The 21,562-nt window shown below is 42.7% G+C and overlaps 2 protein-coding genes and 1 long non-coding RNA gene across 3 annotated transcripts; all 3 read left to right on the top strand.

Annotated features, from left to right (window-relative positions):
* Positions 1-2,308: 2,308 nt before the first annotated feature.
* Positions 2,309-6,356, top strand: LOC125611614. Its single transcript, XR_007341825.1, has 2 exons — positions 2,309-2,832; positions 3,860-6,356. It is a non-coding gene; the product is annotated as an uncharacterized LOC125611614 (long non-coding RNA).
* Positions 6,357-7,850: 1,494 nt separating this feature from the next.
* Positions 7,851-12,978, top strand: LOC107149159 (taste receptor type 2 member 143-like). Its single transcript, XM_048786786.1, has one exon. The coding sequence runs from the start codon at positions 8,966-8,968 to the stop codon at positions 9,866-9,868; it is 903 nt and encodes a 300-aa protein (XP_048642743.1). The 5' UTR covers positions 7,851-8,965; the 3' UTR covers positions 9,869-12,978.
* A 1,857-nt stretch (positions 12,979-14,835) lies between these two features.
* Tas2r60 (taste 2 receptor member 60) lies at positions 14,836-15,732 on the top strand. Its single transcript, XM_015493871.2, is given in 3 exon segments — positions 14,836-15,028; positions 15,031-15,340; positions 15,426-15,732. Coding segments are annotated over 3 exon segments (810 nt in total).
* Positions 15,733-21,562: the final 5,830 nt, after the last annotated feature.

Here is a 21,562-nt window from a genome sequence, read left to right as displayed (position 1 = left end):
TGGAAAACTCAAAGTCCTTGCTGGATGGGGGGAATTCTTCATTGTGTGGAATATACGTTGGCCCCAACAAATAGATTCTAGTAGTAACCCCAAAGATGGTGACAAATGGAAGCAGCCGCATAAAGTTCCTTAGTACCTTTTAAGATAGTGGCCCTGTCCTTGGTAGGAGCCAAAGATTTAATGATAGCATTTATTAATTTTTTTTCCTTTAGATTCTTGCTACTAGAAACAAAGTAACAAGGAATATCCTTAGATTTCTTTCAGGGCACATGTCAGAATAATTCCTTAGGAAAGATCAGTCCCATCTCTCTTCAACTAAGGGTCTCTTGCTAAGGCTGGCATGTGGAGTGTGACTTCTTTGGAAAGAGACTTTTCTGTCTCACTTTCTCTTTCTCCTGTCTAGATGACTCCCAGACCTGAGTTGGAGCAAGTTCTGGTTTCCTTGGAGGTCCTACTACCCTGGCCTCCCTTTTTTCCTCCAGGAAACCAACTCTTCCTTGGCTGCTCTTTCCTGCCCTTCTCAGAGGAGGGAGTGAACTCAAGACTTCAAAGATCTCACCCTGCTCTTCCAAGGAGGGTCCCCTCTGCAACTCTGACTCATCTCCTATAACTGAACACGTGATTTCCATTGTGAGGTTCGATCTTTGGTGGGGCACCCCTTTTGTGGACATGCCACTCTTTGGACAAAGGACAGATGTCAGTTTCAGATAGGAGCAAAATGAGAAGAGCTACTGTTATTAGGTTGATTTTGGTTAGTGAGGTATCTTAATTGTGCTTATTAGAAAATTGTGAATGGCTTGAAGGCATTTCTTAAGAGAGGCAGTGTTATGGTTTGGCTGTGTGCCCCAAAGTTCATGTATTGAAAACTTAATTCCAATGCAATAGTGTTGAAAGGTGGGACTTTTAGGAGGTGATTAGGTCATGAGGACTCTGCCCTCGTGAATGCATTAATGTCATTCTCATGAAAGTGGGTTTGTTATGAAAATGAGTTCAGCCCCCTCTTGCTGTCTTGCCTTTTCTTGCCCTTCCGCCTTCTGCCATGGGGTGATGCAGTGAGAAAAATCTTCACTACATGCCAGTGTCATGATCTTGCTCTTTCTAACCTCCAGAGTTGTGGGAAGTACATTTCTGTTCTATGTAAACTACTCAGTATCAGGTATTCTTTTACAGCCGCACAAAGGGACCAAGGCAGTGGTTAAGTTGGGCTTTGTTCCAGAAAGACTGAGGAAAAAGAAAGAGATGAAAGTTCCCAGAAGCAAGTGAAAAAGAGAGGAGTGGAATCCTGGGATCTCATGCTATCTGGGGCATCTAGAATATTTACTCAAGGTTTTGAATGCAGCTTCTGTGAATGAAGAGCCTTTTAGGAAGTCAGGTGCCTCCGAATGTTCAGAAAGAGAGCAGGATTCCAAAACACTGGGAAGACACCGTTAGAAGTTTTGAGATTTGTTTCTTAGTAAGAAAAAGACTGTTTTTTATTTTTTTAAATTGGGAAAGACTTTGGATAGGAATGTGGTGGGAGTTGCCCTTTGGAAAAGGAAAACAACAGACAACTTGCAAAGTTCCATTTTGTCTCTTTTGATTTGCATTCATTATCTTTTCTGGGTTGTGTCTGTTTTACTTAACAGATATATAGAGCTTAACAATGTACAAGAATATCTATATATTTGCCTCATCGAATATTCATGACTTGCCAAGTGTTCATTATTACGATTGTACACATCGAGTGTGAAAAGGAGGGAGACACTTATCCTTGATTACATTGAAAAAAGTGACAGCAGTAAAACTGGAGGCCAAGTCTTCCGAACTAGAAGCCTTTATGACCACCAGCACTAAAAGAACTTAAACTTGTAGAATATCCTCCTGGTGAACATTTTATTTTTATCACTTTCTTGGGAATGACATGCTGTTTTTCTGAGCCTGTTTCTAATTTCGCCTGCTTGGGCGTATTTACCCATTGCCACCTGGTGGTAAATGAGAAATATTACGGGGAAGAAGAGAAACAGGGAGGTGAGAAGACAGTTGCTAGCTTACTCCAAACAGCAACCTTGGTTCAGAAATTTGAGATTCTATGGCAGGGGGAGAAAGCTGGTTTTTTCTGGCTCCACCAGGGAATGCAAAATGCTGTGAGGTCCAAGTGACATCAGTGATGCTCTCTCTATTCAGGGTAAAGGTAGAGTGGCCACAGCACTGCATTCTTCTAAGAAGAAAATAGAGGCATAGACAGTGTATCTAATAATGAAGAGCAACACTAGAGTGTGTATGGCATTCTTAAATAAGATTATATGGAAAAACAGTGATGCAAATGTTTTTTGCACAAATGCCAGGCACATATTAGGCTTTCAAAAAAGGTTAGTTCAGGTTGGGATTGTATTTCTTTCCTAGATCTACTTAATACATTGTGGTTTTTAAAACATTTTTTTTTTCTATACCTACTTTTGTTTTCCTGATCTGATGGGAGAAAAATGGACTCATCCCCTGACTTGCCTGTTGGGGCACCTGCTACCTATTTGCTATTGGTTCACTTTCCTTACCCAGAGAAGTTTCCAAAGCTGTTCTGAAATCCCCTCTAGGTTTATCCACCTGGAAGTGCTACCCCTACTTAGCCACACTGAAATTCCTCTCTTTTTTTTCATTTCATGTAGACCATTAAAATGATGGGGATTTTCTGTGGGGATCCACAGGAGAAGCAGAAAGGCTGGGAACACTTTTATACCTCCTCTTCTGCATTGAGTTTAATAGGAAATATGGGAGTTTCCAACTCATTTTGGGAAGATGCTGGATGCCTGTCTGTTTCTTCGTTTTACTCCCAGTTCCCAGCACTGCAGGAGAGTGGTATGTAGGGCGCCATATTTGGGCCTCACCCTGAGAAATTTCCTCACCAGCTGCCACCAATGCTGCCCTCTGTCTTGCTGCTGGAGGAGTGGTGTGATGATGCGTGCTGGTGGGGGCTGTTAGAGGCTGGGAGGAGGAACAGGGTGGAGGACAGTGGAGAGGAAAAAAATCAGGAGAAAAAACACCACTGAAAAATGGCAAGGAGATCAAGGTATTTCCATTTAAAAAATGGGAATCTTGGATTACAATTTTTGTTTTAGCAAGATGATTAAGCCATTTTGGAAACATGACTCATATTGATTTCTACCCTTTCTTTCTCCAAATGATAATGAAAAACACATATTTGGAAAGTTTTTACAAAATTATGAGTAATATCAGATCGTATGATTTCTGTACACAGAGCAAAGCAGTCCAAGTTAATGTCAAGAGGAAAAGAAATCTTTGCTTCTAGAAGACCCTGCCATTGACAAACACCAAGGAAGTGTTATTTGGTTTTTGGGGGGGTCTATACCTCCTGTTCCTTATGTTGTCTTTTCTAATTTTTTTCCCCTTAAGATTTTATCAAGGTTATATGTGCATGTAGTCCAAAGAACCAGATAGATAATTCTACCAGATTTATTTTGAAAACAAAGCAAAACAAAACAAAAACAGCGGTTCTTGTTCCCATCTCTTCCATTTCCCAAGGCAACTACTTACACTTCTTGTGTCTGATTGTGTGTGTATGTGTGAGTGTGAGTGTGTGTGTGTGTGTGTGTTTATGTCTTTGTCTCTGAATCATATGCTTGCATTGCTACTTTTGATTTTTCAGTCTTGGGTATCCTTTCCATTAGGGAGATGAAACCTGGATTTTTCCTCACCCACCACCTCGCCCCAGCCATCATACCCTTTCTGTCGCCCTTTTTTTCAATGTAGTTTTATTGTAATGTTGGTGCAATCCGTATTCAGTGTTTAGAACATTATGACAATGTACATGCTACCCAAGGTGGAACCAGATATTAAACTGCAATTTCTTTTTCTTTCTGTACAGATTTTTGTTTTCTTTCAACTTAGCAATTGCTGTTTGGTTTGCTTTCCGCTCTCAAACACTTCATCATTGGCCTAAGTCTTTCTCAAGAATTTTGGATGCATCAGATATCCTAAAATTTTATTTGCCTGGGAACATTTCTCCTGGAGCCTCTTGTCCCGCTCCAGCCTGGACTTGTCCCTATGCCGGCACACCTCCCTCCATGCTGGGATCTACTTTACAGTCATCCTGGTGGAGCCCTCTACCTCTCCCTCTTGGATCTCATCTTGCCTGAGCCACAGTCTTTATCCTGCTGTGCTCTCCAGCTTTGGAGGAGCATATTCTTCAATAGCTCCCAGGAAAAGAGGACATAGAAAATAAACTTTTAAGAAAAAATATTTTTTTTGAGGTTGTGCTTGTCTGCAAGGTCTATACAGCTGCTCTTCGACTTATTATGAGTCACATTCCAATGTAAGTTGAAAACATTGTCAGTCAAAAAGCGTTGAATACATCCAACCTACCAAATGTCATGGCCTAGCAGTGGCACACTGCAGGGTGTTGGTGACTGTGGCTTGACTGGAAGCGGTGGCCACACGGCTGCTGCCGCAGCTGCCCAGTGTCACAAGAGAATATCAAACCACATGCCACTAGCCCGGGAGAAGATCAAAATCCAAAATTCAAAGTGGAGTTCCCAAGGAAGTCTCAACGCTTTCTCACAACGTTAAAACAAACAAACAAATGTGAGTTGAACCCCTCTAAGTCAGGGACCATCTGCAATTTATCCTTGCACCCGAGTATCCAGAGAGAGAATTCTAGGTTACAGGTAGTTTTCTTCATTAGGGAAACACAGTTTTCACCTGATTGTCCTCTTTCAGCACAGTGGCTTTCCTCAGCTGTGTTGGGGACACTTGTGGCTTGGAGATCCTGTTTTTTCCTCTCCAGAGAATATACCTTTGCATTTTTCCTAGGGTGGGGGACAGGTGGTTGTTCTCTTGCAAAGGGGGTGGGAAAGGTGACAGGAAAGGCGCTGATATGGAACCCAAGGCTCCCGTGTGACAGGGTAGTGCTCCACCCCCAACCCCCAGCTCCGATCTGAATGTTAAATCGACATTTAACCATTTTTCTCCATAGGCACCTGGCACTGCAAATCCTGAGTCACTCTTGCCTTTTCCTTGTGTTCACATAGGATTCAGTTCCTTCAGGTCTGTTAGTGTCTTTGTTCGTCTTCTCCCCATTCTCCAGCTTTCCAAATGACTTTTCTTTTCCCTTCTCTTTTTTTTTTAATTAAAATTCATGCCCTAAAAATAATTTTTAAAGAAATCCCATTACAGTTGATTCGGGAGGGTATTGAGGAAGGAAGAAAAGCGTACAACACTGCTTCCCTCTGTCCTCTGCCCCTCTGGCTGACTCTTGGCAGAGCACAGCAGCTTCAGAGTTGTTGTTTACAGTGGAGTGGAGTTCTGTCGTTGACATCTTCGTGGATGCTCAGTGTATAAAACAGATGTCAACCAAGCAGCTGTGTTTGATGAGCGTTTGTGATTTTTCTCTCTCAGGTTCTCTCTGACATGTGGGCATCCCTGAGAAATCCCTGGAAAACGTGGTTCTGTGTCAGTGATTTAGGAATTGTGGAACATGGTTCATCCCTCCAGGAGATGTTAGACATAGGGAAGTTGTGATATTAAGGAAGGAGCATTGATTGATTCATTTCTTAGAGATTAATTTTATTGCTTCTGATTGCTCCAAAGGTATAAGAAAGAGCCATTCTGAAGATCTGAATAAAAGTTGACTTAGAATCTCCTGAGGCTGGCCTTATAATTACAATAATAACTTTAATTTGAAAGTATGTAAATTTACCTGACTATTAAATAATATTAAGTGACCTCCTTACACATTTCCATGATTAAAGATATTGGATATTAGAAATACTCAAAATTACTTTTAGAAAGTGAAATTTCTAGGGGCTGGGGCTGGGGCTCAGTGGTAGAGTGCTTGAGTGGTGCATGTGAGGCACTAGGTTCGATCCTCAGCACCACATAAAATATAAATAAATAAAACAAAGGTATTGTATCCATCTACAACTAAAAATATTTTTTAAAAAGAAAGTGAAATTTCTACTTTATGTAGGATTGCTATTAAAACCAATGTTTTATCCTAATTCGTTTACCTAAATATATGAGTTAGAGGAAGTCTGTAGGGCCAGGAAAAATATTTAAAATTCCTTCTGTAGGGAAACAATTATTTGATTTATGCATGTTTGACCTTAATATTTACATGCAGTCTAGCCATTAAAGACGCTCCTTTTCCTTCCTCCTCCACTTTCACTGGTACAGGCCATCAGTTACCTGGTGAAATCATGGAGGGACATGGATATATTTATGCTCTGCAGGTCACTCAAAGGTCCAGTGGGGAATGGGCACCAAGATTTACAAACCTTGTCCAAAGGAATGTATTTTCACATCTCTAAGATGACCCAATGCATTTTTGAATGTCATTAAAACACACACACACACACACACACACATACAAAAAACCAAAAAAACAAACCAATGGGATGAAAACAAACAAAACCCCTAATAAATAGTGTAGAGAATTTAAATGGAGAATGTGTAAGTAACACGTTGCAGAATCTGCCACCTGGAGTCCAGCCTCCTGCTCTGATGTGTTTGGTGTCAGCATCATCTCGCAGAGAACTCAGGTAACACCACCCCGCCCCAACTACCAAAAATATTTGTTAATCATGCTACAGAAAAGAATCTATCAGCTTCTGTTGCAGGTGTGAGATACCTTTAGAAAAGAGAAAGGAGACTTAACTTCAATGAGAAAAAAACTAGTATTTTGATTATTGTTTCATTTGTTTTTGGTACTGGGGATTGAACCCCGGGACACTTCACCACTGAGCCACATCCCCAGTCCTTTTTATCTCTTGAGACAGATCTTGCTGGGTTGCTTAGGGCCTTGCTAAGTTGCTGAGGCTGGCCTTGAACTTGCAACTCTCCTGCCTCAACCTCTGGAGGTGCTGGGATTATGGGTGTGCACCTCTGCACCTGGCTGTTGTTTCATATTTGAAAGACTCTTGAAAACCGTCATCCTGCTGTGCTCTGACATGAGGCAGACTGGGATCTCTAGGAGACACATCTATTGAAGCACTGGGAGATGGAGGAACAGGTACCTGGGGAAGGTACTCCTTCGACCTCCTCCTAAGGACACTGAAACATGAGAGAAAACTCACTGTAGAGCAGGAAAGTGCTGGCAGAGAAGACCGGTTCTGTCAGGTTGTGTGTTTCGGTGACAGTCCAAGTACCATGAAGTGCCTGTGAGCACAGCACACACACTGGGGGGGTTCCACGTGGCCACCACAGGGCATGTGCACCACGGCCTCGACTTGTTCGCTGATGACATCACAAAGCTGGCCTCTTGCCTAAGGATTTCCAGAAGAGCCAAAATGTTGTGAAACACGCAGGAGCCACTCATTTGTCACTGTCTTCAAGAAGAAGCCAGAGGGAATCAGGCAAGGAACTGAGACCAGACCCTGAAGATGGGCTGTAGGCAGGTGATCAGACGGGATCGATCCTCCGCTCTTTGATAACATTTTGAAAACTTACTAAAAAAGAAACAGCTCTTCAACCAAATGCCACCTTTGAGAGTTAGCTGCTTCTCTTTTCCCGTGAGCTCCAACAATAAATGCTTGCTCTTGCTTTTATTTCTCTCAGTCTCTCACCAGAACCTAAGCTTTTTGCTACCTACCCTTCTTCCTTCCGGTTGACTGATCTGGACCAGTCCCACTTTGTGGCATACTGAAGTAGGCTATGAAAGGAAAGAAAGCCTATGCATTAAAAAAAAAAATAAGAAGAAAAACAAAAGGGGATGGAGGGACCTGGGTGAAGGAGGGTAGATAAGGTGGAGTTTATGTGGCTGGTCATGAAGGCAAAATGTATCATGTGTGAACTCACTCTATGAAGGCCAGGCCTTCTGACAGGTCAGCTGGTATTGTCTTAAGATTAGGATGGGGGTTCACCCTACACCAGGCAGTCCCTCCTGTGGGCTAACTTTGTTCTGGGTTCTTCTTACTTCCTTGGCTCCCACCGTGAGGTATTTTCGGGGTCACTTTTCCTTCTCTGTCTCTCCTTCCTTCTCATTAGGAGTCTTTCTCATCTCCTCAGAGCCTTTTTAGGCACTGATAAATCTCCATTCGTCAAACACACTGGAGCTGAGGTGTTAACAACTAAGAGATTTGAGGTTAATGTGTCAGGAATGTTCACATTTTAGCTGGAGACTCCACAAATTCCAATATGGAGTGTGAGAGGTCAGTGGTTAGGGAGACTTTCCTTGGTAATTCTAAGCACTGTGCAAATTCCACTCATTCTGGAGGGAAGTTTTGTTTTGTTTTTTAATGTAGTGCCTAGAGGTTGATAAATAAGATATCTACACAAGGCATGAAGGGACAGGGAAGTTTTGTGTTTTGAGAAGGGAAATTAGGGTCATGTCAACCTTTGAAGAAAAGTTAGGAAAGAAATTGTACAGTTAAGAAATAATGGGCAAGCTGGTGGGGTGGCACACACTTGTAATCCCAGACACTTAGGAGGCAGAGGCAGGAGGATTGCAAGTTTGAAGAGACTGACGTTTGAATAAAATCTGAAATCACCCAAATTGTTTTACATCAGTATGGGCCACAGAACAACAGGGTGTCTCAAAAGAAAATAAAAAGGGCTGGGGATGTAGTTCAGTGGTAAAGCCCTTGCCTAAGCATGCAGAAGGACCTGGGTGCGATCCCTAGCGAAGAAACAAGGCGCAAAATATGGGTATTTTAACCGTCCATGGATCCTCTATCCTATTAACATTTCCCTGCACCTGGCTCTGAAAAAGAATAGGCAAATGCAGGTTATGCAAATTAAGACAGGTGTCATTGAGCTGAGAGTCATTTGCATGCCAAGGGAGATTGCCATTATTGTCATTTCAAATCCTGGGGGATGGGGCTTTGCTGGTGGCTGGGCTTTTGCATGAATCCAGGGAGAGGGATTTCTAAGTGTCAGGTCTCAACAAGATGGTTTAGCCAGAGATTCTGTTTTTCCCTGCAGATGTGCCTCAGCCGGTAGAGTAGGACCCAATCTGAGCTGACCCTCACTGGAGAAGATGCCTTCCTCAACTACCTTGATCTTCATGGTCATCTTCTGCCTGGAGTCATTGGCTGCTATGTTGCAGAATGGCTTCGTGATCACTGTGTTGGGCAGGGAGTGGGTGCGGTGCCAGGCACTGTCCGCAGGCGACATGATTGTGACCAGTCTCGCCGTCTCCCGGTTCTGCCTGCATGGGATGGGCATCCTGAACAACTTCCTGGCCTCCTTTAAGTTTTGTTACCACATTGGCTACCTCAACATCTTCTGGAACTTCTTCAACAGTCTCTCTGTCTGGCTTACCTCCTGGCTTGCCGTCTTCTACTGTGTGAAGATCTCGTCCTTTTCCCACCCTGTTTTCTTCTGGCTGAAGTGGAGGATCTCTTGGTTAGTGCCCAGGCTGCTGGTGGGCTCCCTGATCATCTGTGGCCTGTCAGCCAGCTTCTTTGCCATTGAACAAGCAGTTAATCTTGAGACGATCAACTCCCAGAATCCCCACGGAAACTGTACTGCTGCTCCAGCAGTACTGACCTTCTCTCGGTACTACTTTTCATGTAATGTGGGGTTTATGTGGCTCATTCCATTCCTTCTGTTCCTGGTGTCCATCTTCTTGCTCATGTTCTCTCTATACCGGCACATGGGGCACATGAGGAACGGCAGGCCTGGGCCTGGCGATCCCAGCATCCAGGCTCACAGCATGGCTCTGAAGTCCCTTGCCTTCTTCTTTATCTTCTACAACGCGTATTTCCTGTCCCTGATCATTTCTGCTATGAAAATCACAACCATCCAGAGTCACTGGCATTGGGTCAGGGAAGTGCTAACCTACGCAAGCATCTACCTGCACTCCCTCATCTTGGTACTAAGCAGCCCCAAGCTGAGAAAGGCCCTGAAGATGTGCCTCCTGTGTGCTGCCAGTTCATAGGTTCTGAAGGCCCTGAACAAAGGGTGATCTGGGTCTTAAGTTACCCACATCTGGAACCAGTACTGTGATGAACAGTCCCATGTGGCAAGACTTCAGAAGGTTCGGGTACTTTCTCTTTTCAGTTCTTCCTCTCCCCACAACCCACTCTTTGCATGTCCCACTAAATCTTTTTCCATCTCTCTGTGTTCCCCCTGTCTCCTTCACTGTGGCTGAACCCTAATCTGAGTCCCAATCCCTTTGGCCGTAGCTCATGGCCTCATTTCCTCACAGGCCTGTCAGACTCTCTGTGCAAGCAACCTAAGAACATTCTCCAAGCTACACTCCCTTTGTGAAGACTTGTACTCATCATCATCAATGGTCTCCATAGGCGAACAAAAGTTGTTTTTAGTGGCCTGGATTCCCAACACCACCCCCCTTGTGACACCAGCTGCCTCCTCATCTCCTCATCTCAGTCTCTCTGCAGTACAGCTTCTTTCCATCTCCCCACATCTCCTTCCCTTCCACCATTTATCCCTTGGCCCACCAGAGAATTGAAACGTCCCTCATGTTTCTTTCTTCCTCCCTTCTTTCCTTTCTCTGCCAGTCTTTGCCATTCCCATCTTTTGTGTCCTAAAGACTGATTCTACCCAGGAAGCTTTCTCAGTTTGATCCCCTGGAAGGCTGAGGACACACAAGAGCTTTGTGCTACTTCAGAGGACACATAAGCTCGTTGTGCTAACATACCACATGATTTCATGTGTTAGCTACATGCTGCATTAAAAGGAACTGTCTGACGTGGAAATGTTTTTAGGGTTTGGACAACAGAAGATAGATGGAAAAAGAAGGGAATTCTCGAACAAGTCTTAATTTTGATAATTCTGTTCTTCCCGGCTGTTACCAAGGAGGTGCCTCCTGGATGCTATTGCCTAGGATGTTAATCTCCAGACAGAGCTTGTACACTGAGAGTACGAAGAAAATCATCAACTTCAATATCCATTTGCTGTTTATCTTCTTCAAATTCCTATTATTCTGTGTATCTTATGAGGTAAACAAAGTAGTACATAGATATAATTAATAATAAATTTGCATACGTTTGAACTAGTCAAACGAGGAGTAATTAATAAATAACATGACAGAAAGGGAGTTACAATGAATTTCAAATAAATAACTTCATTTTATGGTAAATTGTCCAACAATCCTGGAAATCTGAGACCCCCCCCAAAATTACGTTTCCATGTTAGCTGGAGTCCAAGCTATAGCAGGAGAGAGAGAGGGGGATGCCCAGAGAAGGGAGAGCAGACTGATTAATTTTCTCTAGGAAAATGGTAATTAAAGCTTTAAAAGAGGAGATTTTGGCAAATAGCACAGAGAGTAGGGACGAGAGGCAGAGCAGAGGGGCCTTGTGGGAAACTGGTGCTATGGCCACACTAATATTCTAGAACCTTTGGGTCTAACTGAATTGGGGCACCAACTGAACACACAGTAGCCTCATCATCAAGCACAAAGGGCTTTTCCTTTTAAACTCATTTTGCAGCAACATGAGGGAGCAGATGCCACAGAGGGCTGGGTGGGGGCAGCAGAGGCAGGGGCATCAGGGTGACTGCTCCGTCCCCTCTCTTCAGCTGTGAGCTTTTGGAAGACTGTCTGTCCTTGGGCATCTCTGCAGCCCTTTCCTGAAGGTCTCCGGTGGAAAGGGCCTGGTGATCTGACTCAAATTCTGCCGCATTTTCACACCCCTTGAGTTGTGCCAGAGCTTCTATTTAGAGTTCTTCACTGGGTGGTATTCTCAGCCTCCTTTCCTAAACTCTAACTCATGAGCATTAAAAGTGTCTGGTGGCTTCACCTTGATTAAAGGAAAAGTCCGGTATCTCATCCTGACTGTCCTGGCTTTCTCTGGTCTCTCTCCAGCCTATCTTTTCAGATCAATGTGCCACCTTCCCTTCTGTGAATCCCCTGTGGTACCCCAACCTTACCTAATCATTCTTGACATAAGCGTATTTCCACCGCCTTTCCTGATGCTTTGTCCCCTGCCAACATGCAAGAAAGCAGCTTTCTTGTCTTACAACAATGGAGCTTCTTCTGCTTCTGCTGCTGCTGAACTATTTGGAGAATCCTTGGGATGAGAATAGGAGGATGCACAATGTTTAGAAACTTTTTTTTTTCTTTTTGGTGCTGGGATTGAACCCAGGGCTTCACCCTTGTTAGGTAAGCACTCTAGCACTGAGCTGTACCCTATGCCTGGGAGGGTGAATGATATTTAGAACCACAGCATGTGTTTGGATCAATCTTTAAAAAAAAATTATTCTGACAGAAATCTTTCTGAATTGAGAATTTCCCAGCTAGACAACCTGCTCTAGATTCTTATGCTACCATGCTCGTGATTACATTTGTAAAGACTCTGAAAATTTTTAAATTCTCAGATTTGGATTCTACTTAAGAAAATAATGTAAATTTTAGAAGCAAAATGCCACAGACAAAAACTCACCACAATAAAAAAATTAAAATAAAATCACAATAAAAATCATAAAACACTTTAAATGAAAATGACTGTTCACTGCTTGGGGTTAATTTAATTGCCCAGGAAATGTTTGTGGTTTAGGATTAGTGCAAAAAGAGCTTTCAGGGCAAATGTGTAATTCAGTGTTGCAGCCCCAGTGCCCAGTGCTTTTCATGGAGTTATATGACATGGGAGATGGTTAAAAAATTGTTGCTAAGTGAATTGAGGGATAACTGCACATCTTTCTCATGGTAGGAGCCATTGAAAGGGTAGGAGGTGGATGGAAAAGATATGAGTTTTCCATATTGAGAAGTTACTGGTTATTTAAACCACAGAGTTATAAGCCCATACTTTGCCTCATTTCTCCAAGTTTCATTGGAAAACAGCCAAATATCAGCCAGAGGAACCACGAGAAGGAAGAAGCAGCTGGGAACTGTGTTCCATGGAAATTTGCATTTCCACAAGAGTGTGGTACCTTCTTCCCTTTATTCAGGAACACAGTGTCACTACAGTTGGTCCCTGTGTTGGACAAACAATTCCTCCTGGAGGGAGACTGGAAATGGAAAGACATGCAGAATAACTATTCTTCATTCTAGTCCCTCTTTGTTCTGGCTAAGAGATGGGGATACCATTAACACACCCTCATTCTTTTTTTTTTTAAACTTAATTCTAAGTCTTCTATGTTGCTACAACAGATCTAGAACAATGTCTGCTCACTCAGTTTTCTGTGAAGTATTAAAACTATTTGCACTAATCTGGGTGTTGACTGTTGTTTTTTTTTTTTTAACTCTTTGATGTTCAATCCTATGAAGAATACAGTCTTGAATTATTTCATCCCTTCTGGTTAATGTAGATGGTCCAACGTCTGGTACCCAGAACCTCCACTGCATTCCTGATACTCTCCTTGATCCCTCTGGGACCACTTGTCAGACTACAGGATGTATGGAAGATAGTCATTCTAATAAGTCACAGTCATCATCATAATTATGTCTCATGCATGTACAGAGATTTCTAGTTTTCAAAGAACTTTCATATATTTATGCTCACATTTTTTTGTGATCCATATTTTTAATAGGAGAAGAAAGAGGAGGTTAAAGGAATTAAATGATGACCCTGTGAATCCATAGCCTGTGATTATAACAAGACTCAAAACCTGGTCTTCTGCCTCCAGCTAAGGATGAAGAAGATAGGATTGTAAATTACAATGCTAATTATGGCAAAGGTCCCTAGACTTGGAATCATTTTTACACCTGGTTTTCTTTTGTGACTTTCAATGGGAGTCTTCATCCCATTTAAAGTTTGGGGCCTCATTTCTTTCACTTGTGAAATTATCTTTATTTCTTGCAGTCTAAAATCTGAGATTCTAACTGGGCGCAGTGGCGCATGACTGTAATCCCAGTGGCTTGGGAGGCTGAGGCAGGAAGATTGTGAGTTCAAAATCAGCCTCATTTAGTGAAGCTTCAATCAACTTAGTAAGACCCTGTCTCTAAATATAAAAACAGCTGGGATGTGGCTCAGTGGTTGAGGGCCCTTGGGTTTAATACTTGGTACTAAATAAATAAATAAATAAATAAATAGATAAATACTGAGATTCTAAGACAATCCTATGCATTATAACAGCCAGTTTTCACATTTTGCAGATGCACACAATGAGGCACAGAAGGGTGACTGGCATATCCAAGAGCTCACAGTTGGGGGTGCAGCTTGGGCTGAAGCCTGTCTAGTCTCCTGAGTTAGAGCTGTCCCTGTCACATCCCACTGGTTTTATAGCTGTCTCAGTAAGGGCTCCTCCCTGAGATGCCATTTTAAAATATAGTTTAAAGAATTGAAAAACATTTTTTTTGCTTTGTTTTATGTAATTGTCTTCAATGTTCTATTTTATGATGGAGGATTCTCAGGCAATAAAGATTCTCGTTAACTTCTGAGTAGAGGTTTTTCTCAGTTTTCTCTCTGTTTCTCTATCCAAGGGGTATTCTTGGAGCACCTAGTTCATGCGTTGCTGTAAGAAGTAAACACTACTGAGGGCATTTGTAGCCTTGCTTGGAACGGAGCGACTGCACCTCCATGGATGTGTCCATGGTGTCCTCTGACCCTCAGTAGGAAGTGAGCCTGTGCATTCCATTACTGAGCGGCCAGCAAGTGTGTGGTCATGTCTCAGGTGTTAGCTTAGGTAAATATAGCCTGGGTAAGGGACACCAATGCAAAGGCCTGACATATTATCTGTGCCGATGTTGACAGTGGGCAGGGAAAGGCAGGAGAGCAGGCAAATTCATAGGCAGGCAGTCAGACTCTGGAAATTTAGCCTTGACCACATTTGCATCTAGTCTGGAGAGAAGAACCCCTCTCTTCTCCCCCATCAGAGAGCCTGCATCCTCTACTCTGGTCTAACCTCTGCACTGGAGGAGCTGGAGATACAAACATACCCTGGACATCCTTCCAACCAACAGAAATAACCCTTGAAATCTTGGGACCCATCTTGTCCACAGGAGAAATGACTGGAGATCAAATGGTTCCAAAGGGTATGGTGACCCATAGGGAAGTCATCATCATCGTTATTATTTTCTTCCTTCTGCGCCTGGTGGTAGTGATGGGCAACGGGTTCATCACTGCACTACTGGGAATCAGTTGGTTGCTATGGAGAACACTGTTGCCTTATGATAGGTTATTGGTCAGCCTAGGGGCCTCCAGCTCAGTCTCTTCTATTGTGTGAAGATTGCAACCTTTACCCATCCTGCCTTCCTCTGGCTAAAGTGCAAGGTGCCTGAGTGGGTACCACGGATGGTGTTCAGCTCTCTGGGACTCTCCGGCTTGAGCAGCTTTCTATTTTTCATAGGCGACTGAGAAATAAATGATAACAATTTAAGGAGCAAGTGGCAGTCTTGGAGCATCTCTGGGAAGAGCATAAGAAGCTCACATGAGAAATTCTACTTCATCTCCATAAAAACGGCTACTTGGACAATCCCTACTGCTATCTTTCTGGTTATCTTTTACACCTAGTCTTCTTTTGTGACCTTCCAGGGGAGTCTTCACCCCATTTAAAATTTGGGGCCTCATTTCTTTCACCTGTGAAATTATCTTTAGTTTCCATGGTTTGCTTCTGACGTCCCTGGGGAGACACACGAGGAAGACCCTGTTGACCCTGTCAGGATTTCAAGATGTCTGAGCCCAGGCTCACATCAAAGCTCTCCTTGCTCTCCTTTCCTTTGCTGTTCTCTTCATCTCCTGCTTCCTGTCCCTGGTGCTCAGTTTAGCTGGTAGTTTTCCATTTCAGGAACTGAGGTACTGGGTCTGGCAGGTGGTGATTTCTCTGTGGGGGGGCAGTCCATCCATCATTCTGCTCTTCGCGACCCCAGGCTGGGAGCTGCCCTACAGACGGGCTGTTCCTTGAGGTGTGTGTGGGGGTGCATCTTGAGTCGCACTACAGTTAATGAAGAAAGACCTCCAAGTCATGGGCAGCAGGGCAGAAGGCATGGGCGCAACAGGACACAGCTTCTTTCTTTGCCACATGTAATCTTTTCTCCCTCTTTGCTATACTTAGTGTTGAGAAGAAGAACCTCAAGGACCCAGGATTTGAGGTGAGGTCAAAGATCCTGATTTATGAGCTGGTCTCAATGATGAACACCATGTTCTCTGTGGGACTTGATATGTTCAGGGGACAAAGAAACTTGTACTTTTCCTGTGACCAGTCCCTTGGTATTTAAAATTCTTCTTCTGGGAACTGAATTCAAGGATCCGGACACCTGATGGGATATTTTGTGTGTCTAATCAAACTGGAGAAGATCTTTGGAGCTTCTGGTTCCCATTGGCTGCATCTTGTGAATGGGCTTTCCCTGCTCAACACTTCTCCTGTTCTGCTACCGCAGGGGGAGGATCTCTTTCCCAGCATGGACGAGTTCCTGGTGTCTGAGCTCTCCACAGAGCATGGTGTCGCCTGTGCATGTGTGTGGAGTGTGTTGCCTTGAAGGTGGATGTTCTCAGACGACCTTCTAGGATCCTTCTGAGAGCTAGAAGTCTTAAGATTTATATATTGTCGATGTCCTCCACAATGGCTTGCTTTGTTAGTCAGCTCTGTAAGTGTTACGGCCCATGGGCCCAATGTAACTTCTTTCATGTTCATATTGGAACAACTGAAATTTCTTCTACAGACAAATTCCTCTAGCTCTGTCTGAGACTTAAGATTTAAGAATAAAAAGATTCTTCAACTCCATCCATTTACATGCAAGTGCCATGATTTTATTCTCTATTATTGCTGAGTAATATTCCACTGTGTATATATACCACATTTTCTTTATCCACTCATCTACTGAAGGGCATCCAGGTTGGTTCCACAGTTTAGCTATTGTGAATTGTGTTGCTATAAACATTGATGTGGCTGTGTCCCTGTAGTATGCTGTTTTTAAGTTCTTTGGGTATACACTGAGGAGTGGGATAGCTGGATGGAGTTGGAGAATATAATGCTAATTGAAGTTAGCCAGTCCAAAAAAACCAATTGCCAAATGTTTTCTCTGATATAAGGAGGCTGATTCATACTGTGATTGAGAGAGGGAGCAAGGAAGGATTCGACAAATTCTAGATAGGACAAAGGGTAGGAGGGGAAGGGAGGAGGCAAGGGGGGGATAGGAAAGATGGTGGAATGAGATGGACATCATTACCCTAAGTACACGTCTGAAGACACGAGTGGTGTGAATATACTTTGAATGCAACCAGAGATGTGAAAAAATTGTGCTCTATATGTGTAACATGACCTCTTGATTCCATGAGCTGTAATGCATTCTGCTGTCATATATAACAAATTAGGGGAAAAAAAGAATGAAAATAGTCTTGATTTGGTGGAAAAAGCATAGATTGCTTTTCTGCTTCTTACATCTCTTCTCAAACCTCCCTTAAACTCAGTTATCCCTTGAACATCCAACCCAACGTCTCTCAACTCCCCTCTAGTCCTTCAGCATCTCTAAGCATGATTTTCTGTTTCTTAACACTTCCTTCAACGTCTCTGCAATGGAAGGAAGGTCTCTGCTTTTGGTTTTTCAGGGCTAATATATGTGCTCCTGGCCCCGCTACCTCTCTATGCCCCCAGCTCAGTCACAGACTTCCTCTTCTGCATGAAGCTTCAAACTTTCCCTCTTTATTGCCCTTCTCTTCTGTAACAAACATTTCTCTAAAATATCCTTCATGAAAAAAATCCCTTCATCTGACCTTCTTCCTCTAGGGATCATCCCACCAACCTGTCCCTTGCTGAGAGTCCTCCATGACCCCTTGATTCCATGACTATCCTCTTCCGCTCCCCTGCTCTGCTGAAATGTGGATGCATGTAATTTTCTAATAATTAAAAGTGATATCACCCCCATCCTCATCTTCCTGTATCTTTGTGATATTTACCTGTCTTGATTGAAAAGAATTTCTCAAAAACTGATTTCTTTCTTTCTTTCTTTTTTTTTTTTTTTTTTTTTTTTTTTACAAAAGTTCTACCTGATCATTGTAAAAGATTTTTTTTTTTTTAAAGTATGTAAGCATCACCAGTCACGGCCCACCCCCATGTCTCCCTGAGCAGCTTTCTCCTTTTGGTTTCCTGGTGCTGTACTTGCCTCCCTCATCACCTGCTCACTCTCCCGCCCCTTGGCTCTTCCCATAGCCAGCCTGTTCTTCCTTTGACATTTTTCCCAATCGCTTCCCTTTGTGATTGCTTCTACTTACAAAGCTTTAGTCATGTCCTTCAGGTGGATAGTTACTAAAGCCTTGACTTTCCACTAAGTGCTAATATTTTATATTTTCTTCTACTTACTAGACAAGAGCACGTGATAGTCTCATGAACACTTCAAACTTAGCAGGCTCAGAACATACTTCCTCCTCCTCCTTGTCCTCCTCTTCCTCTCCCAGTCTCTTCATAGGCCCCTCCACTCTTCATCTGAATCTGTTACTTAAGTGGAGAAAGTCAGGCTTAGTATCTTTTTTTTTTTAAATCGCAAACATTTTTTCTTTTTTTTTGCATTTCTTTTTTTTATTATTAGTTGTTCAAAACATTACAAAGCTCTTGATATATCATATTTCACACTTTGATTCAAGTGGGTTATGAACTCCCATTTTTACCCCGTATACAGACTGCAGAATCACATCGGTTACACATCCACTGATTTACATATTGCCATACTAGTGTCTGTTGTATTCTGCTGCCCTTCCTAGCCTCTACTATCCCCCCTCCTCTCCCCTCCCCTCCCATCTTCTCTCTCTACCCCATCTACTGTAATTCATTTCTCTTTTTTTCCCCTTTCCCCTCACTTCCTCTTATATGTAATTTTGTATAACAATGAGGACCTCCTTCCATTTCCATGCAATGTCCCTTCTCTCTCCCTTTCCCTCCCACCTCTCGTCCCTGTTTAATGGTGATCTTCTTCTCATGCTCTTCCTCCCTGCTCTGTTCTTAGTTGCCCTCCTTATATCAAAGAAGATATTTGGCATTTGTTTTTTAGGGATTGGCTAGCTTCACTTAGCATAATCTGCTCTAATGCATCCATTTCCCTGCAAATGCTATGATTTTGTCATTTTTTAGTGCTGAGTAATACTCCATTGTGTATAAATGCCACATTTTTTTTTTTTATCCATTCATCTATTGAAGGGCATCTAGGTTGGTTCCACAGTCTAGCTATTGTGAATTGTGCTGCTATGAACATCGATGTAGCTGTATCCCTATAGTACGCTCTTTTAAGGTCTTTGGGGAATAGTCCGAGAAGGGGAATAGCTGGGTCAAATGGTGGTTCCATTCCCAGCTTTCCAAGGAATCTCCATACTGCTTTCCAAATTGGCCACACCAATTTGCAGTCCCACCAGCAATGTACAAGTGTACCCCTTTCCCCACATCTCGTCAGCACTTGTTGTTGTTTGACTTCATAATGGCTGCCATTCTTACTGCAGTGAGATGGTATCTTAGGGTGGTTTTAATTTGCATTTCTCTGACTGCTAGAGATGGTGAGCATTTTTTCCTGTACTTGTTGATTGATTGTATGTCCTCCTCTGAGAAGTGTCTGTTCAGGTCCTTGGCCCATTTGTTGATTGGGTTGTTTGTTTTCTTATTGTTTCTCTTGCTGAGAAAAAACTTTTTAGTTTGAGTAAGTCCCATTTGTTGATTCTTGTTTTTAACTCTTGTGCTATGGGTGTCCTATTAAGGAATTTGGAGCCCTACCCCACAATATGTAGATTAGAGCCAACTTTTTCTTCTATCAGACGCAGAGTCTCTGTTTTGATATCAAGCTCCTTGATCCATTTTGAGTTAACTTTTGTGCATGTTGAGAGAAAGGGATTCAGATTCATATTTTTTGCCTATGGATTTCCAGTTTTCCCAGCACCATTTGTTGAAGATGCTATCCTTTCTCCATTGCATGCTTTTAGTACCTTTGTCAAATATAAGATAGTTGTAATTTTGTGGATTGGTCTCTGTGTCCTCTATTCTGTACCATTGGTCCACCCACCTGTTTTGGTACCAGTACCATGCTGTTTTTGTTACTATTGCTCTGTAGCATAGTTTGAAGTCTGGTATTGCTATACCGCCTGATTCACACTTCCTGCTGAGAATTGCTTTTGCTATTCTGGGTCTTTTATTTTTCCAGATGAATTTCATGATTGCTTTATCTATTTCTACAAGAAATGCCTTTGGGATTTTGATTGGCATTTCATTCAGGCTTAGAATCTTGAGTTGATATTCACTCCCAACTCTGTTGAGCCGGGGTGACTTTTCAGTAACCTGCCTTCAGTTTTTGCCTCCGGGCTGTCTCCATTAGCTATTCCCTTCTGCTGTGGCTCCCTTTTTAGATTAAACAACACTCCTTTCTCATCTGGACTTTAGGTTTCTTCTTCATTGCTTGTTCTATGACACTTTTTCTCCAAATAAAAATTACAGCTATGAGTTAGATATGTGGTTTGCCCCTCAGAGGCTCACGTGCTAGAAGCTTGGTCCCCAGGGCAATGGCATCCAGAGGTGGTGGATCTGTAAGAGGCGGGGCCTAGTGGAAGGTGATCAGGTCATAGACGCACCACTCTTGAAAAGGACTAATGTAATTTTCTCAGGATTAGTTTAGTTCTCACGGGAGCATGTGGCTATAAAGTCAGGCTGCCCATGTGCTTGGTCCTCTTTGCCTGTGGCCCGTTTCCTTTATGGCTTCTCCACCAGGTTGAGATGCAACCAGAGGCCCTCACCCAACATTGGTGCCATGCTGTGGGGACATTCCAGTCATTAGATTTGTAAGTCAAATAAACCCCTTTTCTTTATAATACCAAGTGTCAAGTATTTTGTTATAGGAATACAAATGACTAAGATAATTACCATGATTAGATTAATCTCCTGAAGGTGTGATCATTTCAGCTATACCCTAATCACTTCTCAATAACCACTAAATGAGACTCAGGGCTATAAACTTGGCTTTCAAGGACATCTAAAACCTGGCAACAATTCTATCCTTCACTGTTTCCATTTTAGTAGAATCCTACATTTTGGTGAATTTGGATTATCATTATCACAAACATACCTGGAGCTTCCTCCTTGGCACTGTGAAAAGTGGTCTCTTATCCCCAGATGTACCTGTCAAAATTCTATTTAGCTTTTCTTTCTATTGAACTTCAAAAATTCACGTGGTACCTCTGCAGTGAAGCATTTTTGGATGTTCCTTGAGCTTTGATCCCTCCCATCTTTGAGGCCATATAAGATGGTATTTCTCAGTGGTGACCTGAATTCTGCATGATGGTGCTGCTATCTGCACCCTTGTCTTCTCCTCCCTAGGAGATGTTAAACTTCTTAAACACAAGGGTTGACTCATATTCTTCTATGCATCCTTTGCTGCATTTCTGGGTACTTGCTGCATTAAGCAGAATAGCTCTGTTGCACCTGGAATCCAGCTGTAAGCATGTATACTTTTGTCTGTACATTTATCTCTGACTTCCTGCTACTTTTGCTTGCCTGTTTAAGCCACAATCCCTTCACTGAGTGCTTGGTTTATTTTCTGGGAGTCAAACTTACATTCAGTTTGTATTTGACTTATGCACAATAGAGAAATAATAAATGTGGGAGTGAGCGTGAGTGCCCAATTTTGTGGTGTTTTTGGCTTCCTTCTTTCTCATACATTTGCACGTTGCTAAGCAACTGTGTATGACAGGCTATTAGGTCCTTCATATCAAACTCTACGTGAGGTGCCAGTTCTCCTCTTTGTTGCTGGCTCAGTCTCTCTTTCCAA

This window comes from Marmota marmota, unplaced genomic scaffold, assembly GCF_001458135.2.
Source record: "Marmota marmota marmota unplaced genomic scaffold, marMar, whole genome shotgun sequence".
In the NCBI taxonomy this organism is placed as follows: domain Eukaryota; kingdom Metazoa; phylum Chordata; class Mammalia; order Rodentia; family Sciuridae; genus Marmota; species Marmota marmota.
The sequence above is the reverse complement of the archived record's forward strand: the minus strand, read 5'-3'. Positions and strand labels throughout refer to the sequence as shown.